Here is a 14,060-nt window from a genome sequence, read left to right as displayed (position 1 = left end):
CTCTTTTTTTTCTTAACTTCTCTCTTAAAACTGATTTTGTTGCATCTCATAAGTTTTGGTAGGTTTCCATTTTTGTTTATTTCAAGGTGTTTTTCTATTTTACTTTTCATTTCTTTTTCAATTGGTTATTTAGGAGCATGTTTAATTTTCATCTATTTGTGAATTTTCCAGTTTTCCTCCTATAAATGATTTCTACTGTTACTTCACTGTAATTAGAAAAGACAACTGGTATGATTCTTTTTTTTTTTTTTTAAGATTTTGTCTATTTATTCATGAGAGACACACAGAGAGAGAGAGAGAGGCAGAGACACAGGCAGAGGGAAAAGCAGGCTCCATGCAGGGAATCTGATGTGGGACTTGATCCCGGGACTCCAGGATCATGCCCCAGGCCGAAGGCAGGTGCTAAACCACCGAGCCACCTGGGCTGCACAACTGGTATGATTCTAATCTTAAGTTTGCTAGGACTTGTTTTGTGACCTAACACTTGATCCTTCCTGGAGAATGTTCTGTGTGTGCTTGAGAAGAACATGTATTCTGCTATTGGATGGAACAGTCTGTTTATGTCTATCAGGTCCATTTAGTCAAAAGTATAACTCAAGTCTAATATTTCCTTATTGATTTCTGTTTGGATGATCCATCCACTGTTGAAAGTGCATTACTGAAGTCCCCTACTATTAATGTATTGTCTATTTCTCCCTTCAGATGTTACTATTGGTTTAATATATTTAGGTGCTCCAATGCCAAATGTGTATGTTTACAAATGTTATATCTCTTTAATGAATTCACCTCTTTTTCATTACATAATAACTTTTTTTGTCTCTTGTACAGCTTTTGACCTACAGTCGATTTTACCTGATAAAAATACAGCTACCCTTGTTCTGTTTTGCTTTCCACTTGCATGGAATAGATTTTCAACCCTCACTTTGAGGATGTGTATCCTGAAGTGAGTCTCTTATAGGCAGCATTTAAGTTGGGTCTTTTTAAAAAATCCATTCAGCTACTCTTGACTTTTGATTAGAGATTTAAATCCACTTATATTTAAAGTAATTTTTGAGAGGCACTTGGGTGGTTCAGTCAGTTAAGCATCCAACTCTTGATCTCAGCTCAGGTCTTGAGTTCAAGCAGCGTGCTGGGCTGGCTCCACATTGGGCAAGGAGCCTACTCAAAAAAGAAAAAAGAAGTAATTTTGATTGGTATTTACTAATACCATCTTACTGTTTTTTGGCTCTTCTGAAGTTCCCTTGCTCCTTTCTTCCTCTCTTGCTGTCTTTGTGAATTTATGACTTCCCACAGTGGAATCCTTTGATCCTGTTGTCTATTGTAGATTGTTGCTTTGTGGTTACTGTGAGGCTTACATAAAACATTTATAGATATAACAGTTTATTTCACACTGATAGCTTTCTATACAAAAGCTCTACCCTTTATTCCCTCTCTTTTATGTTTTTAATATCACAATTTAATTTTTTAATGTCACAATTTTTTATATTGTATATTCATTAACAAATTTAGGTAGTTATTTTCAATACTTTTGTCCTTTAGAGTTAAATGGTTAACACAATGCCAGATTACAGTGTTAAGAGTATTCTGAATTTGTTTTTATACTTATCTTTACCAATGTGTTGTATATTTCACGTTTTAATTTCATTTCAGCTTGAAGAATTCCTTTCAGTATTTCCTGTAATTTAAAGAATTCCCTAAGGTTTGATTGGGAGACTAAAGAACAACTTTGCCACATATTCTTGGTTGACATTTTCGACTTTTAGCACTTTAAATATACCACCCCACTCTCCCCTGGCCTGCAAGGTTTTCTGCTGCAATATCAGCTGATGGTCTTATAGGTATTCCTTTATATGAGAGAAATGTTTTTCTTTTGCTGCTTTAAAAGCCATCTGATTTTATTTTTTAAAAAGATTTTATTTATTCATGCGAGACACACACAGAGAGGCAGAGACACAGGCGGATGGAGAAGCAGGCTTCCTGCGGGGAGAATGATGTAGGACTCGATCCCAAGACGCCGGGATCATGACCTGAGCTGAAGGCAGACACTCAACCACTGAGCCACCCCAGGCATCCCAAAGCCCTCTGAGTTTAGACAGTTTTATTATGTTGGAGATCACTTTGAATTGAAATTTTGGAGTGAAATATTAGCTTCATGAACTTGGATGTACAATCTCTCCTCAGCTTTAGAAAGTTCTCAGACATTATTTCTTTAAGTAAGCTTTCTGTTGCCTTCTACCTCCCTTCTCCTTCCAGAGCTCCAATAATTCACAGATGGTTTCTCCTAATGGTTTCCTAAAATTCACATAGGTTTTCTTCATTCTCTTTCATTTCTTATTCCTTGCCTTCAAGTGGATAATTTCAAACATCCTGTCTTCTATTATACAGGCTTTTTTCTTCCATTTGAGTTGTTTTACTCTTGATGGTCTCTGTTCCATTTTTTATTTCATTCGTTGCATTCTTCACCTCTGGAATTTCTGCTTGGTTCTTTTTCATGATTTCTATTTCTTTTAAATTCTCACTTTGTGTATATATTGTTTTCCTGATTTCACTGAATTGTTTTGTTTTTTATAGCTCACTGAGCTCCTTAAAATAGCTATTTGGATTCTTTGTTAGGTTTATCTCAGATCTCTGTGTTTGAGTCAGTTACTAGAAAATTATTATGCTCCTTTTGTGTTATCACATTTCCTTGATTTTTCATGTTCCTTAGAGTCTTTCTTGTGTTGCTGTTTTCACATTTGAAGTAAGTTACTTCTTCCAGTCTTTACTGACTGACCCCCTTTAAAGTGTCCAGTCTTATATTTTTTGGCTCCAGTGCTGTGCTGGAATCTTTCTGCTGGACTCGGGACTTCCATGAAGGCTCTCTCATCCATGGGTGATTCTCTAAATCTGTGTTCTCTCCTGTACTACAGCTGAGAGGGGGTGGAACCAGTTCATGGGCTACTCCAAGGTCTGCAGATGGGACTTAGGTCTGTATTCCTATTCTCCAACACCCAGTTGGGTAAGATCCTCCCAGATACTTGATGGGTGGTGCTGGTGATAGAATCCAAGCCAACTAGGGCAGGAGCCAAGCCCTCAAGAGCATGGAGCGATGTCTGGGGCTACAGCCAGGACTAGGGTTGGCGTATCAGTCATTGGGTATGGGCCTGTCTTCTCAAAATGGTTCTCCTTGTTCTTGGACAGCACTGAGGTTTCATAGTCTCTTCTCTGGGTCTCACAGCTCCCACAAAAGCACTGTTGTCCATCAACAGATGCCAACATATTGTTGAGGGAGGGATACAAACAAGGGGCATCTTATTCAGCCATGCTGCTTAATTATTTCACCTCACTGCTTTCTAAAGACATACAATAATAATACACAACATCTTAATCTCTGCTTCAAGAGGTAAGAAGATAGAGCCAGTAGGTAGAAGACGAATTTTGTATTTTTAGGATTTTAGGTAGTTTTTAGGATTCAACTGAGACTTCTAAGTTTGAACTTTAAAATGTTACTTAAAACAACAATGCTCTCTCTGATCTTGGTAGGAATATAAATAAATGAGTAGTTGAGCCACTAGTATACTAGCTGTGAAAAAGAGAGGTAAAACTGGGAAAAAATAAGCACTGTTACTAGGCCACATTATCCCAAGTTTAGTCTCTAAAACAGAGATATCAATCAACAAAATGATGTGGGCTCTAATCCTGCTTCTATAATTCTTCACTGTATAATCCTATGTATGTTATTTATCTCTTGGTTCTTCACTTTTCTAAGAAGGGGAGTTGGTCTAGCTGTTTCCAGAGCAGGAATGAATTTTAAAAGAATAAGGAACAAAAGGGAACAGGATATATCTGGGACTCAAAGAAGCCATGTTCTTGACATGTTTTTTTTCCTGCCCATTTGCCATTTGGTAGGCGATCTTCGTCAGAAATTTCCAAGCAACATAATCCACTGGCCAAATGATGTCTGGGACTTCTACTCTGAGTAATTTTCTCTTAAAATAGCTCTTATCACTCTAAGGTGGTGTACTCACCCCCAGATGGCTCTCACGGCAGAAATTCGAACCGATGGGGGTTGTGTCTCATGAAGACCACTAACTGTTGCCTGTAGAAACTGCTGGATCAATTCAGGGGACATAGCAACAGTGAACCGACTGGCAGCCCAAAGTGCTCGGCCCAAGAGAAAAGGAGACACTGGGAGGAAAAAAGAGCAATTAGGGGTTGGACAATAAAAGTTTCTGTTACTTGCCCTTCCTCCTTCCCACCTCCAGCCTCAACTTGTCACAGTAACTGGATACTACATAATACATACAGCTTAATTAGGAAAAAGGATGATCCTATCAGATAAAAGCAATTGTGTAATCTATGGTACAGAATCATTTTCCCAGTTTCACTTTTCACAATTTGCTGCAAAGCAGATCATGAATATTCTTTTTTTTTAATTTAAAGATTTTATTTATTAATGAGACACACAGAGAGAGGCAGAGACACAGGCAGAAGGAGAAGCAGGCTCCTTGTAGGGAGCCCCATGTGGAACTTGATCCTGGGACTCTGGGATCACAACCTGAGCTGAGGGCAGATGCTCACATTGAGCCACCCAGGTGTCCCAAACACTGAGTCACCCAGCCATCCCAGATCTCGAGTATTCTTAGGTTAAAAAGACTTACCTCCTTCATTCCCATCCCTAGGTCTCATCATTCTTTACTTGCACTATTACTTAGTCCTCTAAATGTCTTCTTTTTTTTACCAGTTTTTTTCTAATCTTAGGCCATTACTGAACATTATAAATTATAGTTGTTATTCTTTTATGTGGTATCTGTCAATAAATTCTATAATCTACCAAATAGAGACCATTTTAGGTAAGCATTATATTCAAGGCCCCCTATGATCAGTAACTTTAGCATTATTGATGATTTCCTTTTATGCCTTCTAATAAACTCAAGCACACACCCCTCCCTCCCAGCAACTCACATTTTACCTTGCTATTTCTGTGCTTTGTTTATAAGCCAAAACATTCACCTCTACTTGCATAATCTAACTGATCTCTTGGGCTGAAGCAATCCTAACTATCTCTGTGCTACCATAATCCTATGTCTTTAGCTTTCTTACATGTTTTGTTGGATATTCCAGCCACCTGTGTAATGATGACTACCCTCCCCCACTGGCCTACTATAAGTTGCCTGAAAACAGACTATAATACTTAATTCAGCCTGTCGCAGGGCTTAACTTAGTTACTTGTAAAGTAAACATGCAGTTGGTGAGAATTACTGAACAGAACCTAATAACCTGTGCCAGTCATATAATTACATGCTCTTTTATATAATACAGAATAGCAGTTCTTAAAGTATGGTCCACTGACTCTTGGGAGTCCCCAAAGTTAAAACTTTCATAGTGATACCAAGATATGATCCATCTTTGTCATGCTCATTCTTTCTTAAGTGTATAGTGTTTAACAGAGGTGATCTGATGTGTGACACCGTGGCTCTGACAGCTAATGAAATGTAAGCTTGCATTTCCTGTATTTTAGACAATTCTCAGATTTATTATTTAAGAGAAGGGGAGGGCGAGGGGCAGAGTGAGAGAAAGAGAGAATCTTAAGCAGACTCCACATCCAGTGTACTGGAGCCAGATGCAGGGCTCAATCTCATGATCCTGAGATCATGATCTGAGCTAAAATCAAGAGTTGGATGCTTAACCATCTAACCTACCCAGGTGCCTCAAAACCTCTCAAGTTTTTACTTTCTAATATGTTAAATAGTGATACATAAAATTCAAAGAAAAATCTGTGATCATTTTTAAAAGTGTAAAGGGATCCTGACACCAGAAAGTTTGAAAATGGCTGGTAAAGAAAAGCTTTTAGCTATTGGCAGGATAATAAATGCTGTATGTTAAACTTTCTCCCAGTCTCAATAGTAAATATTCTTTTTTTTTTTTTTTTTTTTTAATTTATGATAGGCACACAGTGAGAGAGAGACAGGCAGAGACACAGGCAGAGGGAGAAGCAGGCTCATGCACCGGGAGCCCGACATGGGATTCGATCCTGGGTCTCCAGGATCGCGCCCTGGGCCAAAGGCAGGCGCCAAACTGCTGCGCCACCCAGGGATCCCTCAATAGTAAATATTCTTAAGTCTCCATGAAGTTTTGAAGGTTCTTTACAATGGTAAATTCTACAAAAAAATATATTGGTGGGTTTGAGATATTCCAGCACTTTCATTCAACACATAATTATGAAGTGCCTATTACGTGCAAGACACTGTGGGATACAAACAGGTATTAGACATGATTCCTACGTTCAGAGACCCGATAGTCTAACATGAGAAAGAAAACCTATTCATCAGCATAAAGTAAGTGCAGAGTAAAAAAAGGATATTCCCAATGGGCCTAAGTTCTGGAAGTTCAACCATTTTAATTTTGTGATTCAGAGAGAGGAAAGGACATCGGGAGATATCCTAGAACAGATTACCTATTTCAAATCAGGGTAGAATGTTTTCAAATGGCTCTGGCTACTCAAAGGGCTAGCTTATGAGCAAGAGGCAAGTGAATGGATTGAGAATGGAGCAAATAATACCAAATGACCCGTGAGTTACATACTTGGAGAAGTCCCATGATTTACGTACTTGGAGAAAGCAAAGATGGCCTTTTGTAATGGGGGGTGAGGTCTATGGATGAGAACAAGGCATAGCATGGGCAGAAGCAACATAGCTAAAGATGTCAAATAGATGATGATAGTACTGCTCTGCATTGCTGGAGAAAATAGTCTCATATAGCAGGGCCAACTTTTTTTTTTTTCTTTAAAGGCAAGTAGCTAATATGGACATGAGAATGAAACATGTTAATTATTTGGATATTGTCCAAGAATAAAGTTTGAGAGTAATGACAGGAAACAAACAGTAACAATGAGCCTGACACAAACCACCTGAAGGTATTTTAGACTTAATAACGACAGAACTCCACCCAAAGTTCCCAAGATAAAGCAACAAAATTTGCATCCTATTCAAATACCAAAACCAGGGACACCTGGGTGGCTCAGTAGATGAGTGGTTGATCCTCTGCCTTTGGCCCAGGGCATGATCCCAGGGTCCTGGGATTGAGTCCCATGTCAGGCTCCCTGCATGGAGCCTGTTTCTCCCTCTGTCTATGTCTCTGCCTGAGAGATCTCTGTGTCTCTCCTGAATAAATTTAGGGGGAAAAAAAAAAAAGAAAGAAAACCCAAATCCTGCACCCCCAAAAACAAATGCCAAAACCAGCCATAAATGTGAGCACTGATTTGGAAGGAAACATGAACAGTGTAGAAAAATTATGAATGTGGAAATCTGTCTTAGCTGGTAGAACTTGAACCAAGGTCTCTAGGCTATTTTAGAGGTTCAGATGAGTTCGAGCTCTAGCATGGAAAGAATTTTCACCCAAAGGACACATGAATACCTGGTTTACCCATCTAAGTGAACAATATAACTATAACTGAGCTGATAACAAGTCTAAAGATCTTTCAGAATCCTGGCATTGTGCTGAAACATACCTGAAAGGTTGAGGTCTGCAAGGATGACATTAGTCAGGAACCCATGCATGTCAAAATGGATCCTGCCATTCTTCACACTGTCAGTGATGATGGACTTCACTGAGCCGAGGGCAAGCATGCATGCCTCATGTATCTTCCACCTGCGAAAGTGATACCACAGGGTGGTAAAACAAACTACACTACCAAAAAGATAAACACCTGAGGGAAGAAACATCCAAGGGCATCCTAGCACAGTCTGACCCAAAAAAGCCATTTATCTGCTCTTTCAATCTAAATCTAGGGCTGAAATCAGCAAAATGAAGATTAACAGATTTTTCTAACTAAAAACAGTGTAAAAGTAAAATCCTTCCTTCCAAGGATTTTTAAATTAAGGGGTAAAATAAAAGCATCTTAACCGATTATTTTAAGGTTGGGAGGAACTGCTTTAAAACATGTGATTCAAAGCAAGAATTTGATTCTCAGCTCTGATGCCCAGAATGTGTCCTTAAGTATCTGCTGCTCACTCTTACCAGTGTTCAGTGCCGCTGTTTTTGGTTTGCTCAGCTTCTTGTAAATGGCGAGTGGCTGCAGCAGCCAGGGCTGCTGCACTCTCATTCTGGAAATCAGTGGCCACAGCCTGAGAAGAGAGGGAAGGGGCTATAAATCTGTTTGTGCAAATTAAACCCATTTTATTTATTTTTATTTTTTTATTTTTTAAAGATTTATTTATTCATTCAGAGAGAGCGAAGAGAGAGGCAGAGACACAGGCAGAGGGAGAAGCAGGCTCCCTGCAGGAAGCCTGATGTGGGACTCGATCCTGGGTCTCCAGGATCACACCCCGGGCTGCACGCAGCGCTAAACCGCTGCGCCACCGGGGCTGCCCATTAAACCCATTTTAATTGCAAACTGAAAATTTGATTGCTAATTCAATGGTTCAAACTCTTTCATACGTACATGCTAAGCCCCGATTAAGTGTACTAAAAATAGAACCCCTATTAGTTCAGGGTCTTTAATGGAATTAAAGTACGATCTACATCTCTGCCTAGGCACTGAAAAGCTAACAAAATGTAAAGCTCCCTTTCGCTAGAATGAGCAGATTGTCAGTGAGCAATGATAGATTCAACTTCAGATGACAATGGACTAGATTATTTATTCTCTGGGAGTCTGACTATAGAAATAAAAGGCTAATCTACAAATTGAAACTTAGTGTAATCTTTCCTAGTTGCCGTAGAAATACTGAAGGATAATGAGAAGTGTTCACTAATAATGAGAACAACCTCCCACCCAACAGATAGTAAAAGGCAGCTTCTTCACAGACCTTCAGCCTAGGGACAATTCCATGCTCTAGTCAGAGCCAAAGAAAATAGTAGATGTTTGGATGTTCATCTCTCAGCAAACTAATTTTTTTTTAAAGTTTGCCAACATCAGGGCAGCCCGGGTGGCTCAGCGGTTTGGCGCTGCCTTCGGTCCAGGGTGTGATCCTGGAGACCCGGGATTGAGACCCACGTCGGGCTCCCTGCATGGAGCCTGCTTCTCCCTCTGCCTGTGTCTCTCATGAATAAATAAATAAAATCTTAAGAAAAAAAAAAAGTTTGCCAACATCTGGTTTGTGCTACAGATTCTGGCTTAAGAGTGGATTAACCTGAATGTCCCTGATTCAACTACCCTTACTCATTAGAACACTTTATACTCTGCGCAATTTTTACAACTAATATTTACTTATAAACCAAAACCGGTACCAGTGACTTTGGAATTCCTAAGTCTCAAACTTCATTTGAGATGCTCTCTTGTTATCCTCAAAGAAGCCTAAGATAGTTACTCAATAACACTGTTCAACTTGGGTTAGAGGTCTAGAAAGAAAAGGGAATGCTCAAGTGACTGATTAGGGTTTTTTCTTTTCTTTTTTTTAAGATTTATTTATTCATGAGAGACGCACACACAGAGAGGCAGAGACACAGGCAGAGGGAGAAGCAGGGAGCCTAACATGGGACTCAATCCCGAGTCTCCAGGATCACACCCCGGGCCAAAGGCGGCGCTAAACCGCTGAGCCACCCAGGCTGCCCTGATTAGGGTTTTTTGGTTGAAGTATCAAGGGAACCCACTTACCAGCAATAGGTCTTGAGCTGCAATCCTAACTGTATAGGAGAAAGTGTCATCATCCTCATCTTCTACAAACTGTTGGGGGTTGGCTGTCCATACTTTAATCTGAAAGGATGATGAAGTTAGGTCTTTGTGAGGCTGCCAATATGGTTTATATGTTCCTTTTTTTCATCCACACACATAGGAAGATTTCAACCTTTTGTTTTTATCTTGAACAGAACTCTAGCCTCAAAGTCTTTTCTTTTTGATGTAGAGAAGCAAATCCTTTATCAAGGTAAGTAGCAAAAGTTATTCCTCTCTAGTAAACACTTTTAGAATGTGGCTGATTACTAGTTCTCTGCTACCTTTCATTAGCTATTACTTCTGACAGATCAACTTTCCGAATATATTAGGTATCATGGAATATTTAATGTGAAAATTATGTCGATTCTTGTGCTGTTTATATAAAAGAAGCATTATCTTATTTTGTTTAATGTTCTTTTCTGGTCTACTGACCCACCAACCAGGCTAATGATCTCGGTTTAAGTGTCAGTATTTATAGGGAAGGAACAGATTCTTCTAGATACCATTGTCTTTGGTTAGCAGTACTATGGAGCTAAAAGTATTCTCAGAGTCCGATTACCTAATATTGGAGTTAATAAACGGCAACACCCAGAGATTTTGGCATTAAAGTGGTATCAAAGCTTTCTTAGAACTTCACATGAAATTACTCTTCTAGTGTCTATTTTTAGAAATAAAAATTGTTCATTTGACCTAGATCTCACATTCAAGTTTCACTTTCCCAAAACAAGCTGGTAACTACCTCCCAAATATCATTTACCTGCTCCTCAGTGATCTGCATGTACAGGATTATATAGTAAATCAACTCAGGCAAGGCTTTCTTAACGGTGCTTTTGAATTTGCTATTTTCTAGGAGAGCATGGACAAACTCAAAAATGCTAAAGACAAGATTTTCAAAGCCCAGGACTTCACCTATAGGAAATACACAAGAGAAGATTTTAATGACAAGAAAGCACAGCTGCTGGAAATGAACTACATTATCTTTGGAAATTAATGAATATTTAAAGTACTTGCTGATTATTATTCCCAAGAGAACAGAAGAGGGGAGCTAAGGAGTCAAAGAAAGGAACTTTGAGAATACTAAATATTTGGTTTTTCAAGTAAAAGAATCAGAAACACTGAATATATTTTCTAGCCTATTTTTGATTTGAAATATCTAAAATTATTAAAACAGAAATGAAAATATCATCATCTGCCAGAAAGAAGCAGGACTTTGAGGTAGCTCTTTCAACTCAGAAAGTCTATCTTATGAGATCTGTGCAAATGCCTTTGAGGAACAGATTAGAGATTTCCAGTGTCCCATTTCCCCACACCTTATACACTGAAAGGAAACTCAACTAGAAAACTCACTGAAGAGAGTGAAGCCTCTATGTAATGGTTCTTTTCCTGTCTCTGGCTTCTTCCTTTCCTAGATCCCTTTCCTCCCTATGGTATATCTGTTAGGAGTAGATGAACTACATACCATCAGAATCCACAGGATCTTCAACTTCCTCTGTGTAATTTACTTCTGTCCTCACATAAGTATGATGAAGAGTAAAGAAACAGAATTTGGAGTCTGCTTTATATATGTTCTACAAGGGAATGTCAAACATTCCAACCCTAAGAGTAGATATTTTAAAAAATTCATTTAAAAAAGTGGAACCACATGAATGCAAGACCTAATGCTAGATTCCCGACTACGGGTGGTAGCAGGTCCCTTAAGCTTTCTGAAAAGGATATAAAGCTGCACTCTCAGTTAGGGTGTTCCAAACAATAGGTAGAATCTGCTGCATGGAGGAAACCATGTGCTTTGGGAAGTTTTTCACCAGGGCTGTCACTGCCTAAGAAATCACAAAGAGAAAGAGCTAAGAGTTACATGTGATATAGGAGGAAAAGCCAAAGATTTCAGACCATCTTCTAAAACTCTAAGTATCTCAATGGTAGTAAATGTTTACCTTTAGGACTTCCATCTTAAACCCACTGTCAGACGTGGGGCCATCTGGAATCTGGAGGGCCTGAACAAAGGCCTCTGTGAACTGCTGCACCACAGGAAAGATCAGAACTTTGGCTGCACCCTAATAACAGAAACCAAAGTCAAAAGTGGATATAGCGCTAATCAGTGCATTAAGGCACACATCAAATACTGAAACACAGATCTGACGCATCTAAAGATTTCTTCTGGTGCGGGTTCTAATCAGAAAAGTGCAGCCATAAAGTCACTGGAGGTGTTACGCAAGGTTTCATGTTTCCTTCTATGACACTTTCTGTTCCTCACCATAGCCTTCTTATATAAACCACTTTTCAAAACTGCTTCTGAATGACAGGGGTTGGTGTCTCATGTGAGAGGGCCATAAGAGATCAGTGAAGTTCTGGGCAATGGCTCATAGGAAAAGATCCAGGATAAGGTGGTTGAAGAAATAAGGTTCAAACAAAAGGACACTAAACTACACACAAATGAAAAATGAAGTCAAAATGCTAAATGCATCCATAACACTAAATCGGGGTGCATTCTGGTACTACGGAAATGAAACGAGTCACTGCTCTGTCTCTAACGGAAGGCGTAGAGATTTTTAAGCATGAAGTCTGTTCCTTTACCTTTTCTAGTTCCTCCATGTTACAGATCATATGGGCACAAGTGGTAAAAATCTCCACTGCTCGGGAACGGGTTCGAATACCATACACCTGCAAAAAGTTACAGCATAGCCATGAGATAGGCACGTCTGTGTCTGCATTATCCGTGACTAGAAGAAAAACTACCACTTCTAAATACTGACATGGGATTGGCTTCCCTAGAGAGATGGGAAACATCATCTACTCATATCCAGGACAGATTTCTCCTGTAATTCAGAGAATAAAAGCCAGCAAAATGTTAGAACTCAGTGGAATTAGCCTTATACGTAGGCCTCTGTGAGCTCATTCTATTAAAAATATTACGCAGGGTGCTGCTTGAAATCTCAAAACAGTCAACGTATTTTTTCCAAACACAGACCGCTGGCTGGCAGCAGAGAAGAGTAGGGAGGTTAAAACATTACCCATCAGGCACTCATAGTTTACACTGTATATATATTATTGGCCTATTATGGGTAATGCAGTGATAGGGTCCTTGCACACATTTACCTGAGGTGAACAAGCTTAGGTGGCCACCTCAACGAGAGGCTAGAGGCAGCACAGGGTTGCAGGATGCCAGGAGGAAGGAGATATGTGAAGAAATAACAGAAATAGCAGATGCTATTTCACTCTGTTACCAAAGTCTGGCCCTTGTGCTTATTAAGTGAAAGATCTAAGGTTAATCCAAACTCAGATCTCTGTCAGTTACAGCCTCCGGGTTTGGGGACTGGCAGCAAAAACAACAGTCTCCCTCATGACCTGTGGAGGCTGACCAGTATCTGAGCAGCTCTTACTCGCTCCGATCTTGGAGTAGACACTTCATACCTCGGCCATCGTGAAGATCTTATACATCTCTGGGAGAATGACAGGAGCAACAAGTGGCATCTGGGTGTCTGTTACTTCTCGAGTGAATTCTACAAAGGAAAAGCGACTATGGTAAGAAAAATACTGCTTTATAAAAACATAAGGGGGAAATTTTTAAACTGCTCTGAAGTGGCAGTACAGGTAAAGACATTATTGGCCTGGTGGTCTCATCCTGGGGAAGGAAAAGTTGCAAGAATTATTATTTGTTAGAAGGGGAAAGAGGAAAAAAAAAAAAGAAGAAGGGGAAAGAGAACAACAAAGATAAAGGAAAATACATATGAAATCTTATATAAATATTGAAAGAAAAAAACACATTGAAAGAAAATCTTTAAGAGCTGTGTAAAAGTCCTTGTAAGGTCACCTTAGGGAAATCCTGTATTAATGTAATTTATGCCTGATCGTCAATATCCAGGTACACTTTGAGGATCTTACCTTCGTTTCCATTTCCAATATTCTCCCTTGGCAAGATGTTTTGACGCACATAATAAAATACATGCAGCCTTACTAGGCTTCAACTCCACTCTGTATACATTACTCTTCCCAGTGAATGACATTTACTGACCTAGAAGTCAGAGGCTGCTGCTCATCGGAACAGAAGGGATTTCTACCGTATGAACGTGGCAAAAAACAACCTATTCATGAAATGAGACTTGAAGAAGGTGAGGGTTAAAATAAAGGTTGTGTCTTTCTCTTTACTTTCCGCATAAGGCACTGAGACAGCATGAAGGACCCTGGGTTTCGCATGCTAATCTGTGGACAAGCCCTTGAGTTCCACTGTCTGTTCACTTTAACTACTGCTTTTCCCTGGCAATTCCACATTATCACCGTAGAAATGGAGCTAATCACTGGGACACTTTTCAGGATGATCTAACAACTGGAAATGCATGTCAGCATTTCAAGGTTAATATACTCCACAAATTTTGGGCAATATCAATCACCAGAAGTCAAATGAAGATCAAATATTCAAGACTGAGTCTTCTTT

At 39.4% G+C, this 14,060-nt stretch overlaps 1 protein-coding gene across 2 annotated transcripts in view; it reads right to left on the bottom strand.

Moving 5' to 3' along the window:
* Window positions 1-14,060, bottom strand: part of IPO9 (importin 9) — a 55,866-nt gene that overhangs the window by 15,058 nt on the left and 26,748 nt on the right. For both annotated transcript variants that reach the window (XM_055319080.1, XM_055319079.1), the window contains exons 5-14: window positions 13,040-13,128; window positions 12,203-12,289; window positions 11,563-11,682; window positions 11,348-11,448; window positions 11,091-11,149; window positions 10,389-10,540; window positions 9,575-9,673; window positions 7,999-8,105; window positions 7,490-7,629; window positions 4,008-4,167 (exon numbers count right to left, since the gene is read on the bottom strand). In XM_055319080.1, coding sequence (XP_055175055.1) covers window positions 4,008-4,167; window positions 7,490-7,629; window positions 7,999-8,105; window positions 9,575-9,673; window positions 10,389-10,540; window positions 11,091-11,149; window positions 11,348-11,448; window positions 11,563-11,682; window positions 12,203-12,289; window positions 13,040-13,128 — 1,114 coding nt within the window. The remainder of the gene's footprint in view (window positions 1-4,007; window positions 4,168-7,489; window positions 7,630-7,998; window positions 8,106-9,574; window positions 9,674-10,388; window positions 10,541-11,090; window positions 11,150-11,347; window positions 11,449-11,562; window positions 11,683-12,202; window positions 12,290-13,039; window positions 13,129-14,060) is intronic.

The sequence above is a fragment of the Nyctereutes procyonoides genome, unplaced genomic scaffold (genome assembly GCF_905146905.1).
Source record: "Nyctereutes procyonoides isolate TBG_1078 unplaced genomic scaffold, NYPRO_anot_genome, whole genome shotgun sequence".
Lineage (NCBI taxonomy): Eukaryota > Metazoa > Chordata > Mammalia > Carnivora > Canidae > Nyctereutes > Nyctereutes procyonoides.
The sequence above is the reverse complement of the archived record's forward strand: the minus strand, read 5'-3'. Positions and strand labels throughout refer to the sequence as shown.